This window comes from Carcharodon carcharias, chromosome 21, assembly GCF_017639515.1.
Source record: "Carcharodon carcharias isolate sCarCar2 chromosome 21, sCarCar2.pri, whole genome shotgun sequence".
Taxonomy (NCBI): domain Eukaryota; kingdom Metazoa; phylum Chordata; class Chondrichthyes; order Lamniformes; family Lamnidae; genus Carcharodon; species Carcharodon carcharias.
In genome coordinates, this window is record NC_054487.1 from 90,476,468 (window position 1) to 90,500,700 (window position 24,233).

At 41.7% G+C, this 24,233-nt stretch overlaps 1 protein-coding gene across 12 annotated transcripts in view; it reads left to right on the forward strand.

Moving 5' to 3' along the window:
- The window catches only part of osbpl8 (oxysterol binding protein-like 8), a 282,603-nt gene that overhangs the window by 84,280 nt on the left and 174,090 nt on the right, over positions 1-24,233 (forward strand). The window contains exon 1 of one of the 12 annotated variants that reach the window (XM_041215509.1): positions 2,867-3,094. The exons of 9 other annotated variants lie outside the window; for them this stretch is intronic. Coding sequence is in view for 1 of the 3 variants with exons in the window: in XM_041215502.1 (XP_041071436.1) it covers positions 3,070-3,094 (25 nt within the window). In the remaining 2 variants the exon portion in view is untranslated. Of the gene's footprint in view, positions 1-2,866; positions 3,095-24,233 lie in introns of those variants that run through there. 2 more of the 12 variants (XM_041215502.1, XM_041215506.1) reach the window with 2 other exon arrangements.

Here is a 24,233-nt window from a genome sequence, read left to right on the forward strand (position 1 = left end):
AGGCATACCTAAAAATGAGATGTCAACCTGGTGAAGCTACAACACAGGGTGACTTGCGTGCCAAACAGAATCAGCAGCAAGCGATAGATAAAGCTAAGCGATTCCACATCCAATGGGTCAGATCTAAACTCTGCAGTTCTGCCACATCCAGTTATTAGTGTTGGTGGACAATTAAACAACTCACTGGAAAAGGAGACTCCAACAAGTATCCCCATCCTCAATGATGGGGAACCCAGCACATCAGTGCAGAAGGTAAGGCTGAAGCGTTCGCACCAATCTTCAGCTGGAAGTGCTGAGTGTATGATCTATCTTGGCCTCTTCCTGAGGTCCCCAGTATCACAGGTGACAGTCTTCAGCTAATTCGATTCACTCTATGTGATATCAAGAAAAGGCTGAAGGCACTGGATAGTGTAAAGGCTATGCACCCTGACACTATTCTGGCAATAGTACTGAAGACTTGTGCCCCAGAACATGCTGTACCCCTAGCCAAGCTGTTCCAGTACAGCTACAACACTGACACCTACTCGGCAATGTTTAAATTTGCTCAGGTATGTCCTGTACACAAAAAGCAAGACAAATCCAACCCGGCCACTTGCCACCCCATCCTTCTACTCTCGATTATCAGTAAAGTGATGGAAGAGGTCATCAACAGTGCTGTCAAGTGGCACTTGTTTATCAATAGCCTGCTCACTGACACTTAGATTGGGTTCTGCCTTGGCCACTCAGCTCCTGACCTTATTGCAGTCTTGATCCAAACATGGACAATAGAGCTGAGCTCCTGAATTGAGTTGAGAGTGACATCAAGCCATCATTTAACCGAGTGTGGCATCAAGGAATCCTTGCAAAACTGGAGTCAGTGGGAATCAGGGGGAAAACTCTGCTGGTTGGAGTCATACCTCGCACAAAGGATGATGGTCGTGGTTGTTGGAGGTCAATCACCTCATTCTCAGGACATCACTGCAGCTGTTCCTCAGGGAAGCATCCTCAGCCCAACCATCTTCAGCTGCTTCATCAATGACCTTCCTTCCATATAAGGTCAGAAGTGGGGATGATTGCACAATGTTCACCATTTGCGACTCCTCAGATACTGAAGCAGTCCATGTCCAAATGCAGCAAGACCTGGACAATATCCAGGCTTGGCTTGATTAGCGGCAAGTAACATTTGTGCCACACAAATGCCAGGTGATGACCATTTCCATCACTCTTTGATATTCAATGGCATTATCATGCTGAATTCCTCCCCCCACCCCTCACCATCAACATCCTGGGGATTACCATTGACCAGAAGCAGAACTAGACCAGCCATACAAATGCTGTGGCTACAAGAACAGGCTAGAGGCTGGGAATCCTGCGGTGAGTAACTCACCGTCTGACTCCGTAAAACCTGTCCATAATCTACAAGGCACAAGTCAAGAGCATGATGGAACACTCTCCACTTGTTTGGATGAGTGCAGCTCCATCACTATTCAAGAAGCTTGACACCATACAGGACAAATCAACCTGTTGATTGGTACCCCATTCACAAATGTTCATCCCTCCACCACCAATGCACAGTGACAGTGACAGCAGTGTGTACCATCTACAAGTTGCATAGCAGGAACTCACCATGGCCCCTTAGACAGCACTTTCCAAACCCAGGGCCACTATCATCTGGAAGGCAGCAAACACATTGGAACACCACCACCTGGAAATTCCCCTCCATGCCACTCACCACCTTGACTTGGAAATATATCGTTGTTCCTTCACTGTCGCTGGATCAAAATCCTGGAACTCCCTTTAAGCACTGTGGGTGTATCCAAGCTACATGGACTGCAGAGATTCAAGAGGTCAATTCACCACCACCTTCTCAAGGGCAATTAAGGATTTGGAATAAATTCCAGCCTAGCTATCAGCACCCACATCCCATGAATGAATATTTAAAAAAAAATACTGCACAAAATGATCTGATTAGGGTAGCCATTATCCTGTGGGATGCCTTTGGTGCGCCCTATTGTGGCATCAAGCTTGCATGATGAGCAAATGTCTCAGGCCCTATTTACGAGGAATCTTATACTGTTTGTAACTGTAAGAATCCCAATTCTTATATTGACCAGTCGGCTCACAGTAGACTGGTGGAGAACCCCCTTGCACATTTCTCAAATAGCACATCAAGGAAAGGGAGTTCATTCGACTACTCCATTTGAAAGGTGAATTTGAGCTTCGTATGGAGCCCATTAAGATATGTAAGGAAATTATTACATGCAGCTGTAGGGTTAAATGCTTGGCAGTTAACTGTCAGTCACTATAAATTGGAGCATTCTCCATGGCAATGCCTCTACTAATCAGAGTCCATTTGCCAATCAATCAGCCCTCTCTGCTCATATACTATCAATTGTTGCTCCCTTCACATTTGGTATTCTTGTGAATTGTCCTGATGAGTGCAAGACAAAAAGCTTCAACAAAAAATGCCTCCCTTTTCCAGCAATACTCAAATTCTGTCCTACTAAACGACAGTTTACTTATTCATATTACTTGAACTCCTTATTCTTTATTTTCCTGTTTGCTACCTGGTGACCTTTGTCATCAAGTGTTTTGTTTCTTTTTCTGAAACTATTTGATGCTTGCTCTATAGACATTTATTGTCGAACCTATGAACCTGCAGTCTTAGAAGCCAGATCAGGTCGAGGAGTTTATCTTCAGGGAGAATAACATGGCTGTTCTCAGCAGGTGAAAACACTGTTCAGTTGTCACTCTTAGTCTCTTTTTCTCACCTTTTAATTTCAGGAGGTATTTTGCAGCATTGATTTTCCCTGAAATCTACCGGAAGTTGATTTTTCAATGTCAGTTTGGCTGTGAAGGGAGTGTACCTCTTTGAAGGAAGTACAAAGCAGCAGCACGTCGGCTGCACTGCTCTCACTTCACTTGTGACCAGTTAGAATCAGTTTCATCAGAACCTTTACTGGAAAAGTTGGGAGTGGGAGTAGAGAATTACAGGGAGGAAGAAAAGAAGAAGTTCGAAAACCAAAGCAAACCATTGGTAGAGGCTAAAATAAAATCAGTTATTTTTAGGAAATCTCATGACTGGAGGAAATGGCTTCTCACTTCACTCTGGAAAGTATGTGTCATCATTGAAGTATTAATCCATTTGTATATCTGTTAAGCAGACATGCAGTTTGATGTGCAAATATGCTTTGACTTTGAGCTGACATACATTGTTTATTTCTGTGGGTGTCAAGCCGAACGTTTTTGTGATGACAGCAGAGTGTGAGCAAATGGCAGATAACTGGTAACTGTGTCTTGCAGCCGTCTAATGCTTTAATGAAGATATGAATTTTGAATTGAGTTTTTGATGTTTATTTCAAATTGTGGCTGATAGAGGAAGTGGGAGTGACTCTTAATTTCTTGCCAATATCCTGCTGTTTTTATCATGTCAGCAGCTTCATTGTCATAGACATTGTATAGAAGAAATGTTCTGTCTTAATGGATTCTGATGTATGTACTGTTCTTGGTCATTTGCTGGTCTTTTACATTACCTTGAAACCCCTGATATGTAGTCAAATGCTGCAATTCCTTCTCGCTGAGAAGGATCAACTACTCATGGTTGACAAAGGGGGTCAAGGAGAGTATCCAATCAAAAACTAAGGCATACAAAATGGCGAGAACTAGTGGTAGGTCATAGGATTGAGAATTTTTTAGGAACCAGCAGCGGATGACTAAAAAGCTAATAAAGCAGGAGAAAAATTATTATGAAAGTAAATTGGCAAGAAACATAAAAACAAACAGCAAGAGCTTCTGTGGGTTTATAAAAAGAGAGTGGCTAAAGTGAGCATGGGAGCCTTGCAGGTTTCTCAAATAGTACATCAAGGAAAGGGAGTTTATTTGACTACTCCATTTCAAAGGTAACTTTGAGCTTCGTATAGAGCCCATTAAGATATGTAAGGAAATTGTTACATGCAGCTGCAGGTTTAAATGCATGGCAGTTAACTGTCAGTTGCTATAAATTGGTGCATTCTCCGACTAATCAGAGTCCACTTGCCAACCAATTAGCACTTTCTTTCCATAAACTATTAATTGTTGTTCCCTTCACATTTGATATTCATGTGAATTGTCCTGATGAGTGCAAGACAAAAAGCGTCAACAAAAAAGTATCCCTTTTCCAGCAATACTCAAATTCTGACCTACCAAATGACAGTTTATTTTTACATATCACTGGAGAATTAATAATAGAGAACAGGAAAATGGCACATAATTTAAACCAATGTTATGCATTGGTCTTTACAGTGGGGGACATTATAAATACCCCAAAGATATCAGATAAGCAAGGAGCTAATGGGAGGAAAGATTTTGTAACAGTCTCTATCACGAGGGACAAAGTATTTGAGAAACTAATGGGACTAAAGGCAGACAAGTCACCAGGACCTGATGACCTGCATCCAAGGGTTTTAAAGGAAGTGGCTGCAGAGATAGTGGAGGAATTGGTCAAAATATTCCAGAATCACTGGATTCTGGGAGGGTCCCAGATTGTAAAACCGTTAATGTGACACCCCTGTTCAGGAAGAGAGGGAGACAAAAAGCAGGAAACTATAGGCCAGTCAGCCTAACATCTGTCGCTAGGAAAATACTAGAGTCTATTATTAAGGAAGAAATAGGAGGACATTTGGGAAAGTTTAATGCAATCAAACAGAGTCAACATGGTTTTGTGAAAGGAAATCATGTTTGAAAAATTTGTTAGAGTTCTTTGAGAATATAACAAGCAGAGTTGAGAAAGGGAAACCGGTAGATGTAATGTATTTGGATTTTCAGAAGGCGATTGATAAGGTGCCACATAAAAGGCTGTTACACAAGATAGGAGCTCACAGTATTGGGGGTAATGCATTAGCATGGATTGAGGATTGGTTAATACATGGAAGATAGAGGATCATGATTAGTGGATCTTTTTCAGGTTGGAAAGATGTAACTAGTGAAGTGCCACAAGGATCAGCCCTAGGGCTTTAATTATTTGCTATCTATTTCAATGACTTGGAGCAGGGGGCAGAGTGTAATGTATCCAAATTTGCTGATGATACAAAAATAGGTGGGAGGGCATGGTGTGATCAGGACATAAGGAATCTGCAAGGGGATATAGATAGGTTGAGTGAATGGGCAAAAACTTGGCAGATGGAGTTTAATGTAGGAAAGTGTGAGGTCATGCACTTTGGCAGGAATAATCAAAAGGCAGACTGTTATTAAAATAGTGAGAGACTCTAGAAAAGTGCAGCACAAAGGGATCTGGGTTTTCTTGTGCATGAATCACAAAACGTTAGCATGCAGGTGCAGCAAATAATTCAGAAGGCAAATGGAATTTTGGCCTGTATTGCTAGGGGGTTAGATTTAAAAATAGGGAAGTCTTGTTACACTGTACAGGGTGTTGGTGAGGCTGCACCTGGAGTACTGTGTACAGTTTTGGTCCCCATATTTAAGAAAAGATATACTGGCATTGGAAGCAGTTCAAAAGAGATTCACGAAACTGATTCCTGGGATGAAGGGGTTTACTTATCAAGAATGGTTAAACAGGTTAGGCCTTTATTCATTAGAGTTTAGAAAAATGAGGGATGATCTTATTGAAACATACAAGATTCTGAGGGGGCTTGATAGGGTAGGTGTTGAGAAGATGTTCTCACTAGGGGGAATCTGAAACTAGGGGACATGGTTAAAGAATAAGGAGACACTCATTTATAACTGAGATGCCAAGGAATTTCTTCTCTCAAAGTGTAGTGAATGTTTGGAATTCTCTACCCCCAGAGAGTCGTGAAGGCTAGATCACTGAAAGTATTTAAAGAGGAGGTAGATCGATTTTTGAAATATCGGGAAGTTGAAGGCTATGAGGAGCTGGCAGGAAAGAGGAGTTGAAGTCTGGGGCAGATCAACCATTATCTTATTGAATGGCAGGGCAGGCTTGAGTGGCCGAATGGCCTACTCCTGCTCCTATTTCTTATGTTCTTATGCAAAGATCCAAATTTTACGGTACTTGTTGTACAGGAGTAGGAGCAAACCTTTCAGATCCTCGGGCCTTTTTTGTCCCTCAATTAGATCATGGCCCCTATGTACCTCAATTTACTTTCTGATAGCTTGTGACCCACAGTGCTGTGATCTCCACCATGGGTAGGGCAAAAGGGCACACCCTGAATCCACCTCAGCCAGAGTGGGAATTAAGCCTTGTGCGTTGGCACTAACCTGATGCACACTGGCCATCCAGCCAACTGGCCCCCAAGGAGTCCGAGTTGCTATGGCACTTGGACATGTTGTAGCCTGGAGTGGTGGTGATGGCTGAGGCTTCAATTTCTTTCCATCACATGGATGTGTGATCCATCGCTGACCAAAAATATCTCCTGCTCATTCTGCCTGCCATTGGAGTTTGTTGGAAGGATTTACAAGTTGATTTTTTTTTGGCCACGTAATGAATGCACTTTCCTTGGCCATGGAGTGGGAATTGAACCCGGAGCTTCTGGCTCAGAGGCAAGGACACTGCCAACTGCACCACAAACCCTCCATTGCTAAATGCTCTTACTTAAAAATTTATCGTTTCCACTCTTGAAAATTTCAATTGGCCCAAAACTTATAGACTTTGGAGGGAGAATGTTCCGGGTTTCAAGTCGTGTTTGTGTGAAAAAGTGTTTTATGGTTTCGCTCTAGCTGCAACTTTAACATAGTGCTATCTTGTCCTGCATTGCACCACCAGAGTGGATAATTTCCCAATGTACCCTATTGAACCCCTTCATTATTTTGAATGCCTCAAATAGATCACAGCTCAATTGTCTTAACAGGAATATAAACATGCCTTCATAAGGTAATCTTTTAGTCCTAATATCATTCTGCTGAATTTGCACTGTTTCCTGTATAAGGTAAATTTATGAATGCTGTGACCCATGCCTAAAACTGAATGCAGTATTCCAAATGGAGTCTGACCAAGGTTCTGCGAAACTGAAACATCACTTCTTCCGTTTTGAATTCCAGACCCCTTCAGATAAAAGTCAGTACTCCAATAGCTATTTTGAATTGTTTTTGCACCTGTGCACTAGCCTTTAGTGATTTCTGTGTATTAGCATCCAAATTTCATTGGTACCCCACAGCTGCCAGTACCTCATAACATAGAAAATATTCTGAGTTTTTTCTTTCTTTCTGAACTGGCTGACCTCTCACTTCCCAATATTGAACTCCTGCCGTAGTTTTTCCACTCCATTAGTTATTTGTCCCGTCTTGTAATTAACCCTACCCTTAACTTGCTGCTGCCACAACTTACTTAGCCTTCTAACTTATATATACAATTCTGAAAGTTTATATATGCAACCCTCTTACTGTTTCATCCAAGTCATTTATAGTGAAAAAGTGAGATCCTGTCCGGATCCCTGGGAGACATTTCTTCAGAGAATAGACCCTTTATCCCCATCCCCTACTGTCTCCCACCTCCAATTACCAATGCAGATCACAAGCTTACCTCCAATTCAGCATGTTTTCACTTTTTTCTAATCATCTCTTGTACAGAGATATCAAATGCCCTGATATATTGATAGGTCTGTAGTTACCTTGAGAGCTTTGCAGAGTTATAAGTGAAGTTTCTGCAATTTCCTCACTTATTTCTTGTGATATGCCAGGATGGAAACTATAAAATCTTGGAGACTTGTCTATGTCAAGCCGCTTATTATCTTCATTACTGAGAAAAACTCCCTTCTATTAAAAGCACTATGTTCCTCCCCATGACTTAATTTTAGATTTTCCTACCAATAATAGGTTGTCCTCTTGCTTGACATAAAAATGGATGTAAAGTACTCAGAATCAGAGAATGGATACGGTGCAGGACAAGGCCATTCTGCCCATTATGTATGCATTGCTCGCTGAGTGAGCAGTTCACCTAGTGCCATTCCTCTGCCTCCTCCCTGTAATCCTGCACATTCTTTGCTTTCAGATAACAGTCTTATTCAATTTTGAATGCTTCAATTGAACCTGCCTGCACCATGTTCTCAAGTAGAGGATTCCAGACCTTAACTACTTGCTCACTCCTTCACCAAATCTGTCATTCTCTTGCTGTGCATTTTAGTCTCACTTTCATCTAACTTTAATAGACTGAGAATCCCAGTCTGTCTGTTACCATTGTAAAAGTTTTTTAGATTATTATGGATATTCAACTCTGTTCATTCAGAAGTGAATCGTGGCATGCAGGAGATTGCATAAATAAATGCATGGTCACTTTGATAGTTGCTGTTATACTTTTGTTAACACTGAAATAACCTGATTAAAGATGAAAACTTAGAGTAAATCTTAGAAATGTTGGTGTACATATGAACCTGGTTGAACAGCAGCAGGAGTAGGTCATTCGTCCCTTTGAGCCTGCTTCGCCATTCAATATGATCATGGCTGTTCCTCTATCTCAACACTGTATTCCTGCGCTCTCCCCATCCCTTGACACCTATCCTAATGCTTGTGAACACCTTGTGGCTTATTTTGGCAAACTTAAATTTGTTTCACTTACTTAAGGGTCAGCTGTGTTTTAGCAATAGTGTTTCATTGACTCAAAAATGCCATTTGGTTCCCAGTTTTACACTGTAGCCCTGGTTAATATATTCTAGTAATATGTTCTAGCTTGTTTTCTCATCTTCATTTGCAGGGCTGGTTCTGTACAACTTCTCCCAAGAGCAATTAAATCTCTGCACACTCAACAACCACCCAGAATTCCCACCTAGGACTCCTAGTTTGACTCCCTCTTGCATTCGCATGTGTGTTCTCTTCTCCCCTGACCCTGACTGACCTGAGTGCTGCAATGCTCAGCACTCTCAGCTCTACTCTTTCAGTGTTCTTTTTCATCTGCAAATGCTTCACCACATCCTGGCGAATCTGTTAGCTACTCTCAACCCTTTATGAGCTGTTCGCCACATTGCTGTTTTACTGTCGACTTTAGCAAAAGGTAAGATGTAGAGTTTTAGGTAAGCAATATATGTGGCAGACACAAGAGATGAGAGGCCTGGAGTAAGAAAGGGAGTGGGGCATTGCACGAGTTAGAAATAACAAGAGCATATGAGAGAATCCAAGTGAGAGAGAGCAAAAGATACAGTATAGTAGACAAGAATACAAAAAGCAGGAAGAGAGAATGTCTTTGTTCTTGTCTGAGAAAAGCAATGTGGTATGGTTTTAATATAACCCTCTGGTTTGTGTGGTAATTTCTATCATTTTACAAAGATTTGGTGACCGTATGATGAGACTACCTTGATTCCAGAAAGCAGATGACTGAAAATGTGATGATTTTATAACAGGTAGGCCTTGGGTACATTTGCCAAGGGATGGTGGGGGGAGGTGGGGCAGGGCTAGGGGAGTGGGCTAAAGCAGGGGAAGAAAGTCAGCTGTTTGGATGGGAGAAGTAGCCTTTAGATGTTTAGTTAATAAGCAGGTAGAAAGGTTCTATGAGGTTAAACTGGGCAAGATAGTAAGGAATCAAAGTATAGGAAGCTAAGAAAGTTGCGAAACCATGGGTGAATGCACCAATGAGTCTTGTAAAAATGTTGCACATAAGATTAATTGGCGTTAGTACAAGTTTAAATGGAGCTGAGGAGCTTGTTGTACAGTTACTCATGTCATTAAAGGTCACAATGCAAGTAGATAAGGATTGTGTTAGTGCTTGGTTCTGTATCTGGAGTCATAGGTTACAAAAACTTGAAGGCCATCTTCAATTTGTAAGAGACTTCACAATACACTTAGCTGTATGTGCAGTTTTTTACAACTGTTTATAAAGGGTATTAAAAACTGTGGAGAAGGTGAAGTGTCAATTCACTGGCAGAAGAATAAAATACTGCAGATGCTGGGAATCTGAAACACACACAATGCTGCAAGTACTCATTGGAAAGTTACTTGTAGCTACAAAATTAGTAGTGAAGGGCCCGGAAGAAATTGCTCCTCTTGTGAAAATAATGTGCAGTGATGGTTAACTTAGTAGCGGTAGGGAAATAAACAAAAACAGAAAATGCTGGAAAAACTCAGCAGATCTAACAGCATCTGTGGAGAGAAAGACAGAGTTAATGTTTCGAGTCCGTATGACTTCTTCAGAGCTAAAAAAAACATTTCAGCTTAAAAGAATTAGAAGGAGAATAAGGAAGAGACAATATTCAGTCTTATTTTCCGTTATGTTTTGAGTGCTCATTTCAGTAACCAGGCTAATATTGTAAAACTTCTCAGGCATTGGAGCAGCTTTGTTGTTGTCATGGGGTTTTAGTGTCTCTGTTTGCAAGATAAAACTTAGCTGCTAGGCCCTGTGAAAGGAGAGTTTACCTGGATTTGTTAGTGGTCCAAGGATTAATTTTATTTTGAATGGTTTGTTTCTTTTTTTTAAATTTTCCTCTTGATACTGCAAATGTGCAGTTGGGAATTTGGCTTAGAGAAATGTAGGATGCTAGGATATTCCTGGATGGGATCATTGGGAGGCTGTTGCGAGAAGACGTGGACTATTTCTGTACCATGAGTCAGCGGATTAAATGGCCTTGCGCACATTTGGTCAGATTAGAGAGCGGAGTTTGTCTCGAGACTCGAGAGTTACAGCCTAAGGCTTGTTTAACTTGTATGTCTGTACTTTATTGCCTCACTGTCATTTTAACAAATATCAACTTATTTAATGTAGGAACTTTGGAACCTGTAGTTCAAGTATCAAAAGTTATCCGTTTACATCAGGGTAAAGAATTATGATTAGCATTATTGTTTGCATGTTATAAACAGATAACACATTCAGACATTTAAGATTATTAGGAAATAGATGAAACTAATTTTAATACTAAATATTCAATTTGAAAAAGGCATAAAATATTAATACTAGTAATATCATGAAGAAACAAACTGCATTTGACTATGTATTTCTGTCTGTTTTAATTGACTACTGAAATATTTATATTTCAAACCCTTAAAAATTTAAAATTCCATTGCTTTCTATCAAAAGCTAATTCCTTTGTATTAATTGTTCCCTAGTCTTACATTCTGTTAATCTTTTAGATGAGGCCAAAAAAGCAAGTGGCAGATTTTCAACACAATTCACAGAATGCTGAGGCAAGGAGATTAGGCATTATGGATTTTTTAAAAACTGTAATAAGTCTGCATTGCTATTGATCAGCTGTGAAAGTGTTCGAGGAAACTGAGGTGACTGAGTAAATCCAATTTGATGATCCCCCAAAACTTAGTGAGGTCAGCTGATTGAGAGTGGTGTGCTGGTGGAGTTCTGAATACTGACAGGAATGCTTTAGTCATTTGCACATTTCAGTACCTGACTCTAAGGAATACTTTCATAAATGTATTTACAAAATGGCAGAATGTTAATGAGGTGCTTAGTTTGAAGAACACAAGCAACTGTAGAAAAATATTTTGGATTTAAAATGCAATCATTGGTAAGCATGGATCGTTTGAAATTTTAATGACGCTAAACTCAGCATGAAGGTGTAACAGTACATTTCTTTATTTAGACAGTGTATCGCACTTTTTAGCAGATGCATAATTGAGTTGTTAGATATTGGTTTTATAGCAAGCTTGGTAGAAAATGAAGCAGACTCAGTAATACCAAGCTTTGAACTTAAACAGTCATATAAGTTCAAGTCATTTAGTTTCCATCTCAAGAGGCATTAGCATTTCCAAGTAGTTACTGAACTTGAGTGCTTTGCACGGCATTTCTTCTGTGGGCAAGTCCTGTTCATTTTAACTTGAAATCTTTAAACTTCTAAATATGGGATACAGTGAATTGGTACTCTGGGAGGCTTTGTGACTTTGTCTTTGTCGAGTCTGGAATTTTGCACTTGAATACTTGGCATTGGAGGTGTTTAAATGATACAGTCAGAGTTAGAAAGGTGGGTTGGTATCAGAAGTTTGGTTTGTTTGAGGAAAGGAAAATGGCTTATTTGGGTCATGAAGGAAAATGTGAGGCACTTGAATTTCAATGCCTGTAGCTGAGACTTTGCATGAGCATCCTGATAACTGTGAATGCAGCTGAAACCTGTTGGGTTCATGATTCAGCAGTTGTGTTAAAAATGTTGAACTAGACTGGAGAAACATCAATCCAGGAAAATGATCTGGTTTCACTTGATAAAAAGCTCTGAGATAGCTGTACAATAAATTCACTAGGCTGAAATTTCTTAACGTTGAATTACCACAGTTATTGTGATGAAGACCATCATTGATCCCTCACAAATCACCCCTTGCCTTAGACTTGAATAGGTTGATGCTCGAACCCATCAGTCAGAAGGTTCCCTATTCAAGCCCCACTCTCGGACTTGAAGACATAAACTAAGTTGACGCTTTAGCCATTCTGCAGAAAAGGGGTGAAGACTGGTCAGCTTATCAATATTTGTAGTTGTACAGATTGCATTTGTTATATTGACTATAGGTTTGTGTTGCAGTTTGTTGTATTAAATGTTTTAAAGACAGGGCAAATCTCTTTTTGGAAACAAAGCCTTCGAATGGAGCTGACATTGGAGCGATGTACTTGTGAAAAAAATAGCTGGTGGAAGTCATCACAGTAGAGTGGAACAAGCACTTTGAAGGAGAGGGCAAAAATTCTCAAACATATTTGGCTAGGCACGGGAAGCCAATGAATGGAGTGCATAACTTTGTGTACAGGGACACTAATGACCTCAGCATTCTGCAAATGTGTACTTTGATATCACAGGTTGGGGGGAAAAAGCAGAAAAGTGAGTAATAAAGGAATGGATTTGAACACAGTGTAGGAGGAAGGGAATTTCTTAGCTGGGCAATGCTTTGCCAATGAAACAAAAATCTGTCCAACTCAGCCTTAAATATTTTCAATGACCCAGTCTCCACTGCTCTCCGGGGTAGAGAATCCCAAAGATTAATTATCCACTGAGAGGAGAAATTCCTCCTCATCCCCATCTTAAATGGGAACCCCCTTATTTTTAAACTGTGCCCCCGGTTCTGGATTCGCCCACGAGATAAAACATCCTCAGCATCTACCTTGTCAAGCCCCCTCAGAAGGTTTTATTCTTGAATAAGATCACCTCTCATTATTTGCAACAGCAATGAGTGTAGGCCCAACCTGCTCAACCTTTTCTCATAAGGCAACCCTGCATCCCATATAAAAGCAAAATACTGCGGATGCTGAAAATCTGAAACAGAAACAGAAAATGCTGGAGAATGCTGGAGTCATACGGATTCAAAATGTTGGTTCTGTTTCTCTCTCCACAGATGCTGCTAGATCTGCTGAGTTTTTCCAGAATTTTCTGTTTTTGTCCCTTCATCCCAAGAATCAGCTTAATGAACATTCTCTGAACTGCTTCCAAATAAGTGTATCCCTCCTTGAGTAAGGAGACCAAAACTGAACACAGTACTGCAGGTGCTGTCTCACCAATGCCATATACAACTATAGCAAGACTTCCCAACTTTACACTCCATCCCCCTTTCAATAAAGGCTAACATTCCATTTGCCTTCCTAATAAGTCTGTTTCTGCATGCTAACTTTTTGTTATTCATGTACTGGGACACTCAGATCCCTCTGTACCGCAGAGTTTTGAAATTTTTCTCCATTTAAATACAATACTGCTTTTCTGTTTCTCCTGTCAAAATGGATGAGTTCATATTTTCCCACGTTATGCTCCAACTCCCAATTTTTTGCCCACTCGCTTAATCTGTCTATATCCCTTTGTAGACTGTTTATGTCCTCCTCATAGTTTACTTTTCTACCTATCTTTGTGTCATCAGCAAGGTTAGCAACCATACATTTGGTCCTTTCATCAAACCATTGTATAGATAGTAAATAATTGAAGCCCCGGCACTGGTCCCTGTGGCACTCCACTAGTTTCAGCTTGCAACCTGAGAATGATCCACTTATCCTTACTCTCTAATTCTGGTTACCCAACCAATCCTATCCATGATAATATGTTTCCCCCTGCACCATGAGCTCTTATTTTGTGTAGTAACCTTTGATGTGGCACCCTACAAAAAGCCTTTTGGAAGTCCACCACATTTACAGGTTCCCTTTTATCCACATTATTTGTTACTTCCTCAAAGAACTCTAATCAATTAGACAAACATTATTTTCCTTTCACAAAACCATATTGACTTTGCCTAATTGCATTAAGAATTTCTAAGTACCTTGCTGTAACCTCCATAACAGATTTGAGCATTTTCCCTATGACAGATATTAGACTAACTGGGCTGTAATTTCTTGCTTTCTGTCTCCTTCCTTCCTTGAACAGAGGAATTGCATTTGCTGTTTTCCAAAGTGATGGGACTTTTCCAGAATGAAGGGAATTTTGGAAAATTAAGACCTATGCACCTACTATTTCCACAGCCACTTCTTTTAGGACCCTAGGATGAGGTACATCAGATCCTGGTGACTTGTCAGCCCTTAATCTAGATAGATGGGTGACAACTAGAAGGGGCAGGCAGTCAATACAGAAATCCCCTGTGGCTGTCCCCCTCTAACAGGTATACCGTTTTGGATACTGTTGGGGGGGATGGCCTATCAGGGGAAAACAACAGCAGTAGCCAGAGCAGTGGCACCACGGCTGTCTCTGTTGTTCAGGGGGGTGGGGTTAAAGCACAGAAGAGCAATTGTCATAGGGAACTCTATAGTCAGGGGCTCAGATAGACGCTTCTGTGGTCATGAAAGGGACACCAGGATGGTATATTGCCTCCCCAGTGCCAGGATCCAAGATGTCTCTGATCGAGTACGGGACACTCTGAAGGGTGAGGGAGAACAACCAGAGGTTGTGGTACACATTGGTACTAACGACATAGGCAGGAAGAGATGAGGTCCTGCAGCGGGAGTTCAGGGAGTTAGGCAGCAAGTTAAAAACATGATCTTTAGGGTTGTAATCTCGGGATTACTTCCTGTACCATGTGCCAGTGAGGCTAGAAATAGGAAGATAGTGCAGCTAAACACGTGGCTGAACAGATGGTGTAGGAGGGAGGGTTTCCGATATCTGGATCAGTGGGATCTCTTCTGGGGCAGGTGGGACCTGTACAAGAAGGACGGGTTGCATCTAAACTGGAGGGGCACCAATATCCTGGCTGCGAGGTTTGCTAGTGTCACTTGGGAGGGTTTAAACTAGTATGGCTTGGGGGTGGGAACCAGAGCAATGGTCAGCAGGTGAAATAAATGACTGGGAACTCATGAATATGGCCAGTAGAACTAAGAGGAAGAGCAGGCAGGGAGAGATTACTGAACACAGTAGGATTGGGGGTCTGAAATGCATTTATTTCAATGAGAGAAGTATAACAGGCAAGGCAGATGAGCTTAGAGCTTGGATTAGCACTTGGGACTATGGTGTTATTGCTATTCCAGAGACTTGGCTGAAGGATGGACAGGATTGGCAGATAAACGTTCCAAGATTTAGATGTTTCAGGCAGGATAGAGAGGGATGAGGAAGTAGTAGGGGAGTTGCACAGTATCACAGCTGTACGACAGGAGGACACCTTGGTGGGCTCATGTAGTGAGGCAGTATGGGTAGAGCTCCAAGGGTGCAGTCACAATGTTGGCGGTTTACTATAGGCCTCCCAATTGCCGACGGGAGATTAAGGAATAGTTATGCAGGCAGATTTTGGAAAGATGTAAAAGCAATAGGGTTGTTGTGTTGGGTGATTTTAACTTTCCCTATATTGACTGGGAATCACTTAGTGCTAGGGGTTTGGATGGTGCAGAATTTGTAAGGTGCATCCAGGAGGGCTTCCTGAGACAATATGCAGATAGTCCAACTAGGGAAGGGGCAATACTGGACCTGGTATTAGGGAAAGAACCCGGCCAGGTGGCCGAAGTTTCAGTAGGGGAGCATTTCAGGAAAAGTGACCATAATTCAGTAAGCTTCAAGAAGGTACTGGTGGATAAGGATATCAGGAGTCCTCGGGTTAAGGTGCTTAATTGGGGGAAGGCTAATTATAACAATATTAGGCAGGAACTGAGGAATCTAGACTGGAGGCGAATGTTTGAGGGCAAATCAACAACTGACATGTGGGGGGCTTTCAAACGTCAGTTGATAAGAATTCAGGACTGGCATGTTCCTGCTAGGATGAAGGACAAGTATGGCAAGTTTCAGGATCCTTGGATAACGAAGGATATTGTGAGATTAGTCAAAAAGAAAAGGGAAGCATTCATAAGGGCTAGAAGGCTGGGAACAGATGAGGCCCGTGGAGAATATAAAGAAAGTAGGAAGAAGCTTAAGCAAGGAGTCAGGAGGGCTAAAAGGGGTCATGAAAAGTCATTGGCACCCAGGATTAAGGAAAATCCCAAGGCCTTTTACACATATGTAAAAATGCAAGAGGGTAGCCAGGGAAAGGGTAGGCCCACTCGGACAGAGGTGGGAATTTGTGTGTGGAGCCAGAAGAAATGGGAGAGATACTAAGTGAGTACTTCTCATCAGTATTCACCAAAGAGAAGGACGTAGCGGTCGATTTGTCTAGGGAAGAGTGTGTAGATAGCCTGGCTCATGTTGAGATCAAAAAAAAGGAGGCGTTAGGCGTCTTGAAGAACATTAAGGTGGCTAAGTCCCCAGGGCCAGATGAGATCTACCCCAGAGCACTGAGGGAGGCAAGGGAGGAGATTGCTGGGGCCTTGACAGAAATCTTTGTATTCTCACTGGCTACAGGTGAGGTCCCAGAGGACTGGAGAATGGCCAGTGTTGTTCCATTGTTTAAGAAGGATAGCAGGGATAATCCAGGAAATTACAGGCCGGTGAGCCTTACATCAGTGGTAGGGAAATTATTGGAGAAGATTCTTCGTGACAGGATTCACTACCATGATCTTCAGCAACCTGTTGCCAGGCTACATTCTGTAGCGATTTTAGCACTAGCAAATGGGCGTATTAGTGAGAAGCAGCATTGTTTTGTGAAGGGGAGGTTGTGCCTCACTAACTTGATTGTGTTTTTCGAGGAAGTGACAAAGATGATCGATGATGGAAGGGCAGTGGATGTTATATACATGGATTTCAGTAAGGCCTTTGACAAGGTCCCTCATGGCAGACTGGTACAGAAGGTAAAGTCACATGGGATCAGAGGTGAATTGGCTTGGTCATAGAAGACAGAGAGTAGCAGTGGAACGGTGCTTTTCTGAATGGAGAGCCGTGACTAGTGGTGTTCCGCAGGGATCAGTGCTGGGACCTTTGCTGTTTGTAGTATACGTAAATGATTTGGAGGAAAATGTAACTGTACTAATTAGTAAGTTTGCAGACGACACTAAGGTTGGAGGAGTTGCAGATAGTGAAGAGCATTGTCAGAGGGTACAATGGGATTTAGATTGTTTGGAGACTTGGGCGGAGAAATGGCAGATGGAGTTTAATCCAGACAAATGCGAGGTAATGCATTTTGGAAGGTTTAACACAGGTAGGAATTATACATTAAATGGCAGAACCCTTAAGTGCATCAACGGGCAGAGGGATCTAGGTATACAGGTCCACAGGTCACTGAAAGTGGCAACACAGGTGGATAAGGTAGTCAGGAAGGCATATGGCATGCTTGCCTTCATTGGCAGGGGTATTGAGTATAAAAGCTGGGAAGTCATGCTGCAGCTGTATAGAATCTTGGTTAGGCCACACTTGGAATATTGCGTGCAATTCTGGTCACCGCATTACCAGAAAGATGTGGAGGCGTTGGAGAGGGTGCAGAGGAGGTTTACCAGGATGCTGCCTGGTCTGGAGGTTATTAGCTATGAGGAGAGGTTGGAGAAACTCGGATTATTCTCACTAGAGCGACGGAGATTGAGGGGCAACTTGATAGAAGTTTACAAAATTATGAGTGGCAAGGACAGAGATTTCTCATTACCCTTTCCTTAGTATTTGTAATTATACCTGTATTTGTAATCTTACTATCTGTTTTTATATTTCTAGCTACTTTCTCTCATACTCTAATTTCTCCCTCCTTACTACTTTCTTAGTCATTCTTTGCAGTATTTTAAATTCTGCCCAATCTTGCAAAATTATACACTTTTTCTTTCAATTTGATATTCTCTTTAACTTCCTTAGCTAGCCACAAATGGTGCATTCATCTCCTAATGTCTTTCTTTCTCAGTGGAATGTATCTTTGCCGAATGTTATGAAATATCTCCTTAAATGTCTGCCACTACATTTCTGCTAACCTACCCCTTAACCTATTTTCCCAGTTCACTTTAGCCAGCTCCAGCTCCATAACCTTGTAATTGCCTTAGTATGTATTTAAACACTCGTCTTGGACCCACTCTTTCCTTCCTCAAACTGAATGCAAAATTCAAGCATGTTAAGATCACTGCTACCTTGAGGCTCCTTTACTGTGAGGTCATTAATTAATCCTGCCTCATTGCATGCTACCAGGTCTAGAATAGCTTGCTTTCTGGTTGGTTCAAATCTGCTGCTCTCAGAAATTGCGCAGAAAACACTTATGGACTCAACTTCCTGGCTACTTGATTCTTCCAATCTATATGTAGATTTAAAATCACCCATGATAATTGCAGTGCCTTTCTTGGAAGCCCCAATTATTTCTTCCTGTATACCATGTCCTACGGTGTAGTTACTGTTTGGGGGGGGCCTATAAACTAGTCCCACAATTCCTTCCCTTTTCTATTTTTTATCTCTACCCAAACTGATTCTACATCTTGATCTTATTGTACTCGTGTCATCCATAACTAACAGAGCAAACCTACCATCCTTTCCTAGATTTCTGTCCTTCCGAAATGTCATGTATGCTTTAATAGTCAGGTCTCAGCATTAGTCACTTTTCAGCTACGTTTCTGTAATGGCTATCAGGTCAGACATATTTATTTCTATTTGAGCTGTCAGTTCATCTATTTTGTTACGAATGCTATGGGCATTCATATACAGAGCCTTTTGTTCTGTCTTTTTACCACAGTAGAATCCCAATGAGTTGAATCCCAGGAGTTCTGCCCACAAATGCATGTTAAATGGAGCTTTGTGATAGCCGAGGATGACCCATTCCCACATGAATGCATGTGATGTGCCTACAAACGCCATCTGTTGCAAAAAACACCAGATTCAAATGTCAAATGAAAACACAGTAAAACAGTAAGTGTGTGAAAAAGTCTTCGTTCAATTTGTTCGTACCTACAATGGTCCGAGATCGGCCATGGTGTTGGGAAGCAAGAACATCAGCTTGATGCTCTTGAGGCCAGCGATGTCAGGCTGTCTGTAATGATAACCGTCTTTCTTTTCTTTCGCTGATATGTTTTGTCCACTTTCCTGATCCATGCCTGAAAAATGCTGGAGGTCAACCAGGCAATTTTGTTAGCCTCGTACTGCTTGGCTAGTGTTTTGACATTCGTAAAGCAACGTGGCTTCTTAGCGTTTCCTATAACAAGAAACAGCAGCTTTTTGGTGCCATCCATGTTGATGCAGACCATTGCAGTGACACATTCCTTGCTCCGCTTTCCACCATTACATGTTTCACCTTTAAACATTGAAAAGCAGCCTGGCAAAATACAATAAAACAGTCCAGTTCCATCTGCGTTAAAAATGTACTGTGGTGCATACTCATTCGAAGTGTAGACGAGACCATTTTGGAGCCAATCATCTGTCATTGCTGTCATAACCACCGCACCCTCATAGCTTACCACATGGAAAGCGATGCCGTGACTTGTCTTGAATTGGTCCAGCCATCCATCACTGCAGGTGAACTCCATGTGGCCCAGCTTCTTTGCCAGGGTGACTTCCTCTTTCCTGCAGGATTGGACTGAAGATGGAAATGTTCTCTGCACAGACTGCCTTGAACCACATTAGAGCAGAGCTGCTTCAATGCCAGGATAGGCAGCTGTTCTCATCCTCTTCCTTGCTGGAGAGAATGCCGCCTTGTTGAACTGTTTAAGGATGTTCACCTTGTGTTTTATAATGGTGGACAAACTTGATGTGGAATCCCCCACTCTTTTGTAATGCCCACTTGACCCCATGGTTTTCCACTTGCAGTATCAACTTCACCTTCTCTCTGATCGACAGCACTTCTAACTTTCTCACCAGTTTAGCCATACTCGCTGGCTTTGCACATTCTTTCACAGGGAGAACTCTATGTCAAATGATGGCTTGTCTGACACTCCACGATTTCACGCTCTTGTGTGGTCTAACTCCGCTCTGTTTGGTTGGGGTGGTCATATGACAAGCTTAGATAAGTTTGGCTAATCTGGAGTTAGCAGTGCAGAATTTCAGCTTACTTTGTTCCATGGGATTTGCTATTCTGGCAGTGGGAATGGTTGATGACTTCGACAAAACCAGAATTTCGTGTCATCCATGTTTGACTCTTCGCAATTTTACTGTATTTTTGCGAACACTGGCCTTATCTGCTGTTACACTCCTAAATTTTACACTCTGTCCCTTCCGGCCAAGTCCTGATTGTTATTACCCTTACTGCTACTTTGATCTCTTGCCTTGCACTTTTCCTCTAATTTACTACACCTTCCCTCACCTGATCCCTTGCCCCCACTATTTGGTTTAAAACCCTCCCTATGTTCCAGAACCTGCCAGAACACTTGCCCAGCATGGTTTAGGTCAAGACCATCCTAAAGGTACAGCACCACTTTCTCCAGTACTTGTGCCAGTGTCCCGTGAATCGAAACCCATTTCTCGCACACCAATCTTTGAGCCACACATTGAATTCCCTAATCTTATTTACCCTACGCCAATTTTCTCATGGCTCAGGTAATAATCCAGAGGTTATTATCTTTGAGGTTCTGATTTTTAATGTAGCCCCTAGCTGCTCATATTCCCTATCCAGAACCTCTTTCCTAGTCCTATCTATGTTGTTGGTACCCACATGAGCCACGACACCTTGATCCTCCCCCTGCCGCTGCAAGTTCCTCTCCAGCCCCAAGCAGATGTCCTGAACCCTGGCACCGGGCAGGCAGCACAGCCTTCTAGACTCTCGCTCTTGGCTACAGAGAACAGTGTCTATCCCTCTAACTATACTGTTCCCTACTACCACCGCATTCCTATTTGCTCCTTTGAAGTTTTGTGAAAGGGTAATTGTGTTTAACCAACTTATTGGAGTTCTTTGAAGAAGTAGCATGTGCTGTGGATAGAGGGGAACTGGTGGATGTACTGTACTTAGATTTCCAGAAGGTATTTGATAAAGTGTCACATCAAAGGTTATTGCGGAAAGTAAAAACTCACGGTGTAAGAGGTAACATATTGGCATGGATAAAAGATTGGTTGGCTGACAGGAAACAGAAAGTCGGCATAAAAGGGCCTTTTTCAGGTTGGCAAGATATAATGATGTTACGGGGATCAGTGCTGGGACCTCAACTGTTTACAATTTATATCAATGACTTGGATGAAGGGATTGAAGGGATGGTTGCCAAATTTACTGATGATACAAAGATAGATAGGAGAGTAAAATAAAAGCAAAATACTGTGGCTGCTGGAAATCTGAAACAAAAACAAAAATTGCTGGAAAAACTCAGGTCTGACAGCATCTGTGGAGAGGAAGACAGTGCTAACGTTTCAAGTCCGTATGACTCCTCATCGGAACTAAACAGAAATAGAAATGTGGTGAAATATAAGCTGTTTAAGTGGGGTGGGACAGGTGGAGCTGGATAGAGGGCCAGTGATAGGTGGAGGCAAAGGAGTGATTGCCAAAGATGTCATAAACAAAAGGTGATAGGAAAGTAAGTTATGAAGAGGATATAAGGAGGCTACAAATAGATATAGGTAGGTTAAGTGGGTGGGAAGAGAGCTGGCAGATGGGGTATAATGTGGGAAAATGTGAAATTGCTCAATTTGGCAGGAAGAATAAAAGAGAAGCATATTATCTAAATGGTGAGAGATTGCAGAGCTCTGAGGTACAGAGGGATCAGGGTGTCCTAGTGCATGAATCACAAAAGGCCAGCATGCAAGTACAGGTAATTAGGAAAGCGAATAGAATTTTCTAATTTATTACGAATACATTGAATACAAAGGCAGGGAGGTTATGCTTTAGTCGTACAGGGCACGAGAGAGACCACATTTGGAGTACAGTATTGGTCAGCTTATTTAAGGAAGGATGTAAATGCGTTGGAAGCAGTTCAGAGAAGTTTACCAGACTAATACCTGGAATGGATGAGTTGTCTTATGAGGAAAGGTTGGACAGACTCTGCTTGTAATCGCTGGAGTTTAGAAGAGTAAAAGGCAACTTGATTGAAACATAAGAGATCCTGAGGGGTCTTGACAGGTTGAATGTGGAGAAGATGTTTCCTCTTGTGGTAGAATCTGGAACTAGGGATCACTGTTTAAAAATAAGGGGCTGTCCATTTAAAACAGAGATGAGGCAAAATATTTTCACTCAGAAGGTTGTGAATCTTTGGAACTCTCTTCCTGAGAAGGTGGTGGAAGCAGAGTTTTTGAATATTTTAAGGCAGAGGTGGATAGATTCTTGATAAGCAAGGGGGTGATATGTAGGTGGAATGCAGATTTCAGGTTACTATCGGATCAACAATGGTCTTATTAAATGGTGGAGCAGGCTCAAGGGGCTGAATGGCTACCATCTGCTCCTTGTTCATCTGTATGTTGGTATGTTCATAATAGCTTCCTGTATCATGGTGCCATGACCAGTTTGCTCATCCACCTGCCCTCCTCCATACAATTTGCACAAAACTCAAACCTCCTGTTGCACAGTTGAAAAGGCTGAGGCTCCTTCACTTCTTCTACCTTCTGGGTCCCCATACCTGCCTCACTCACAGTCACACCTCTTATCCCTGACCACTGAGAAAATCAGATGGCCCTAGCCTAAGAGGTGTGACTGCCTTTGGGAATAAAATTTTTCAGATAAATTTCCCCCTTCCTGATGCATCACGGTGTCTATAGTCGGCCTCCAGCTCAATGACTCTGAGCCAAAATTCCTCGAGCTACAGACACTGACTGCAGATGTGGTCAACTTGTACACATTGAAGTCCATGATTTCCCAAATAGTGCAGCCACAACATATCGCTTGCCCAGCCTTCTTTATTTCATTTTAATTAACTAATTAATTAATTATTTTCTTATTTTTAAAAAGTTAAAACCTAGTTTTGTTTCTGCTTATATTCCATTCAATGTTCTACTGACTGAAATTCCCCAGTTTGGATAAAATAAGTAGGAAATACTCACTAGCCAATCACCTACCTGCTTCCATGTGATGTCACACCTTGATTTTTGTTTCGGGATGCAGGCTCTAACCCACAGACTGACTCCTGGCGTGGCTAGCCCTGCTGTGTCTCTGAATTTGAGACATTGTCAAGTTGAATTGTCAATTTAACCCATTTTTAGCATTCTGTTTAGTATCCAACCTTTTATCCATTCTGCTACTTGTGCCCCGACTCCACATGTTCTGACCTTAGACTTGAGTCTACTGTGCAATACCTTATTGTAAGCTTTTTGAAAACCCAATATATTACGTCTGCTACATTACTCTTATCTACCTTTTCTGTTTCATTTAGATGTGTCTGAGGAGCAATAAGAGGACCAAGGATTTAGTCCTGGAATTTCATGCTAGTCTCCCAAATCTATATAATCTCCAGCTAATCAGAACTCTGCACCATTTCCCCACCAATCCCTTCGATCCTAATTGATATCCAGTAACTGTTGCCCCAATGTATTACATTCAAATTCTTTATCCTAATCTTTAAATCTTGAAATGGCTTTGCTCCTCCAATCTTTATAAATTTGTCATGCTCATACCATCATATTTTCCACCCTTTTGCATGTTCTCCTTCTCAGCTGTGGCATCAGTGATAGAATCTTCAACTACCTTTCCACTCTGCATTGGAACTCCTCCCCAAATCCTGTGTGTCGATACATTTCTACTTTCAATCCACGTGAAAAGATTTTTTCTCTGAGGGCCGTGAATCTTTTAGAACTCTTCCCCAAAGAACGGTGGAGGCAGAGACAATGAATATTTTTAAGGCAGAAGTAGACAGATTCTTGACTAACAAGGGAGTCAAAGTTAAAGGCAAAATACTGTGGATGTTGGAAATCTGAAGCAAAAACAAAAAATGCTGGAAAAGCTCAGCAGGCCTGACAGCATCTGTGGGGAGAAAGACAGAGTTAACGTTTCGAGTTCATACGACTCTTCAGAACTAAAGAGAAGTAGAAATGTGGTGAAATTTATGCTGTTTAATGGGGTGGAAGCTGGATAGAAGACCAGTCAAAGTTTATAGGAGGCAAGTGGAATGTGGAGTTGAGGCCACAATCAGATCAGCCATGATCTTATTGAATGGTGGAGCAGGCTTGAGGGGCTGAATGGTCTACTCCTACTCTTAATTTGTATGTTCGTATAAGTCTTTTGGCCACTTTTCCTGGATCCACTTCCAATTCCTGGTTGGC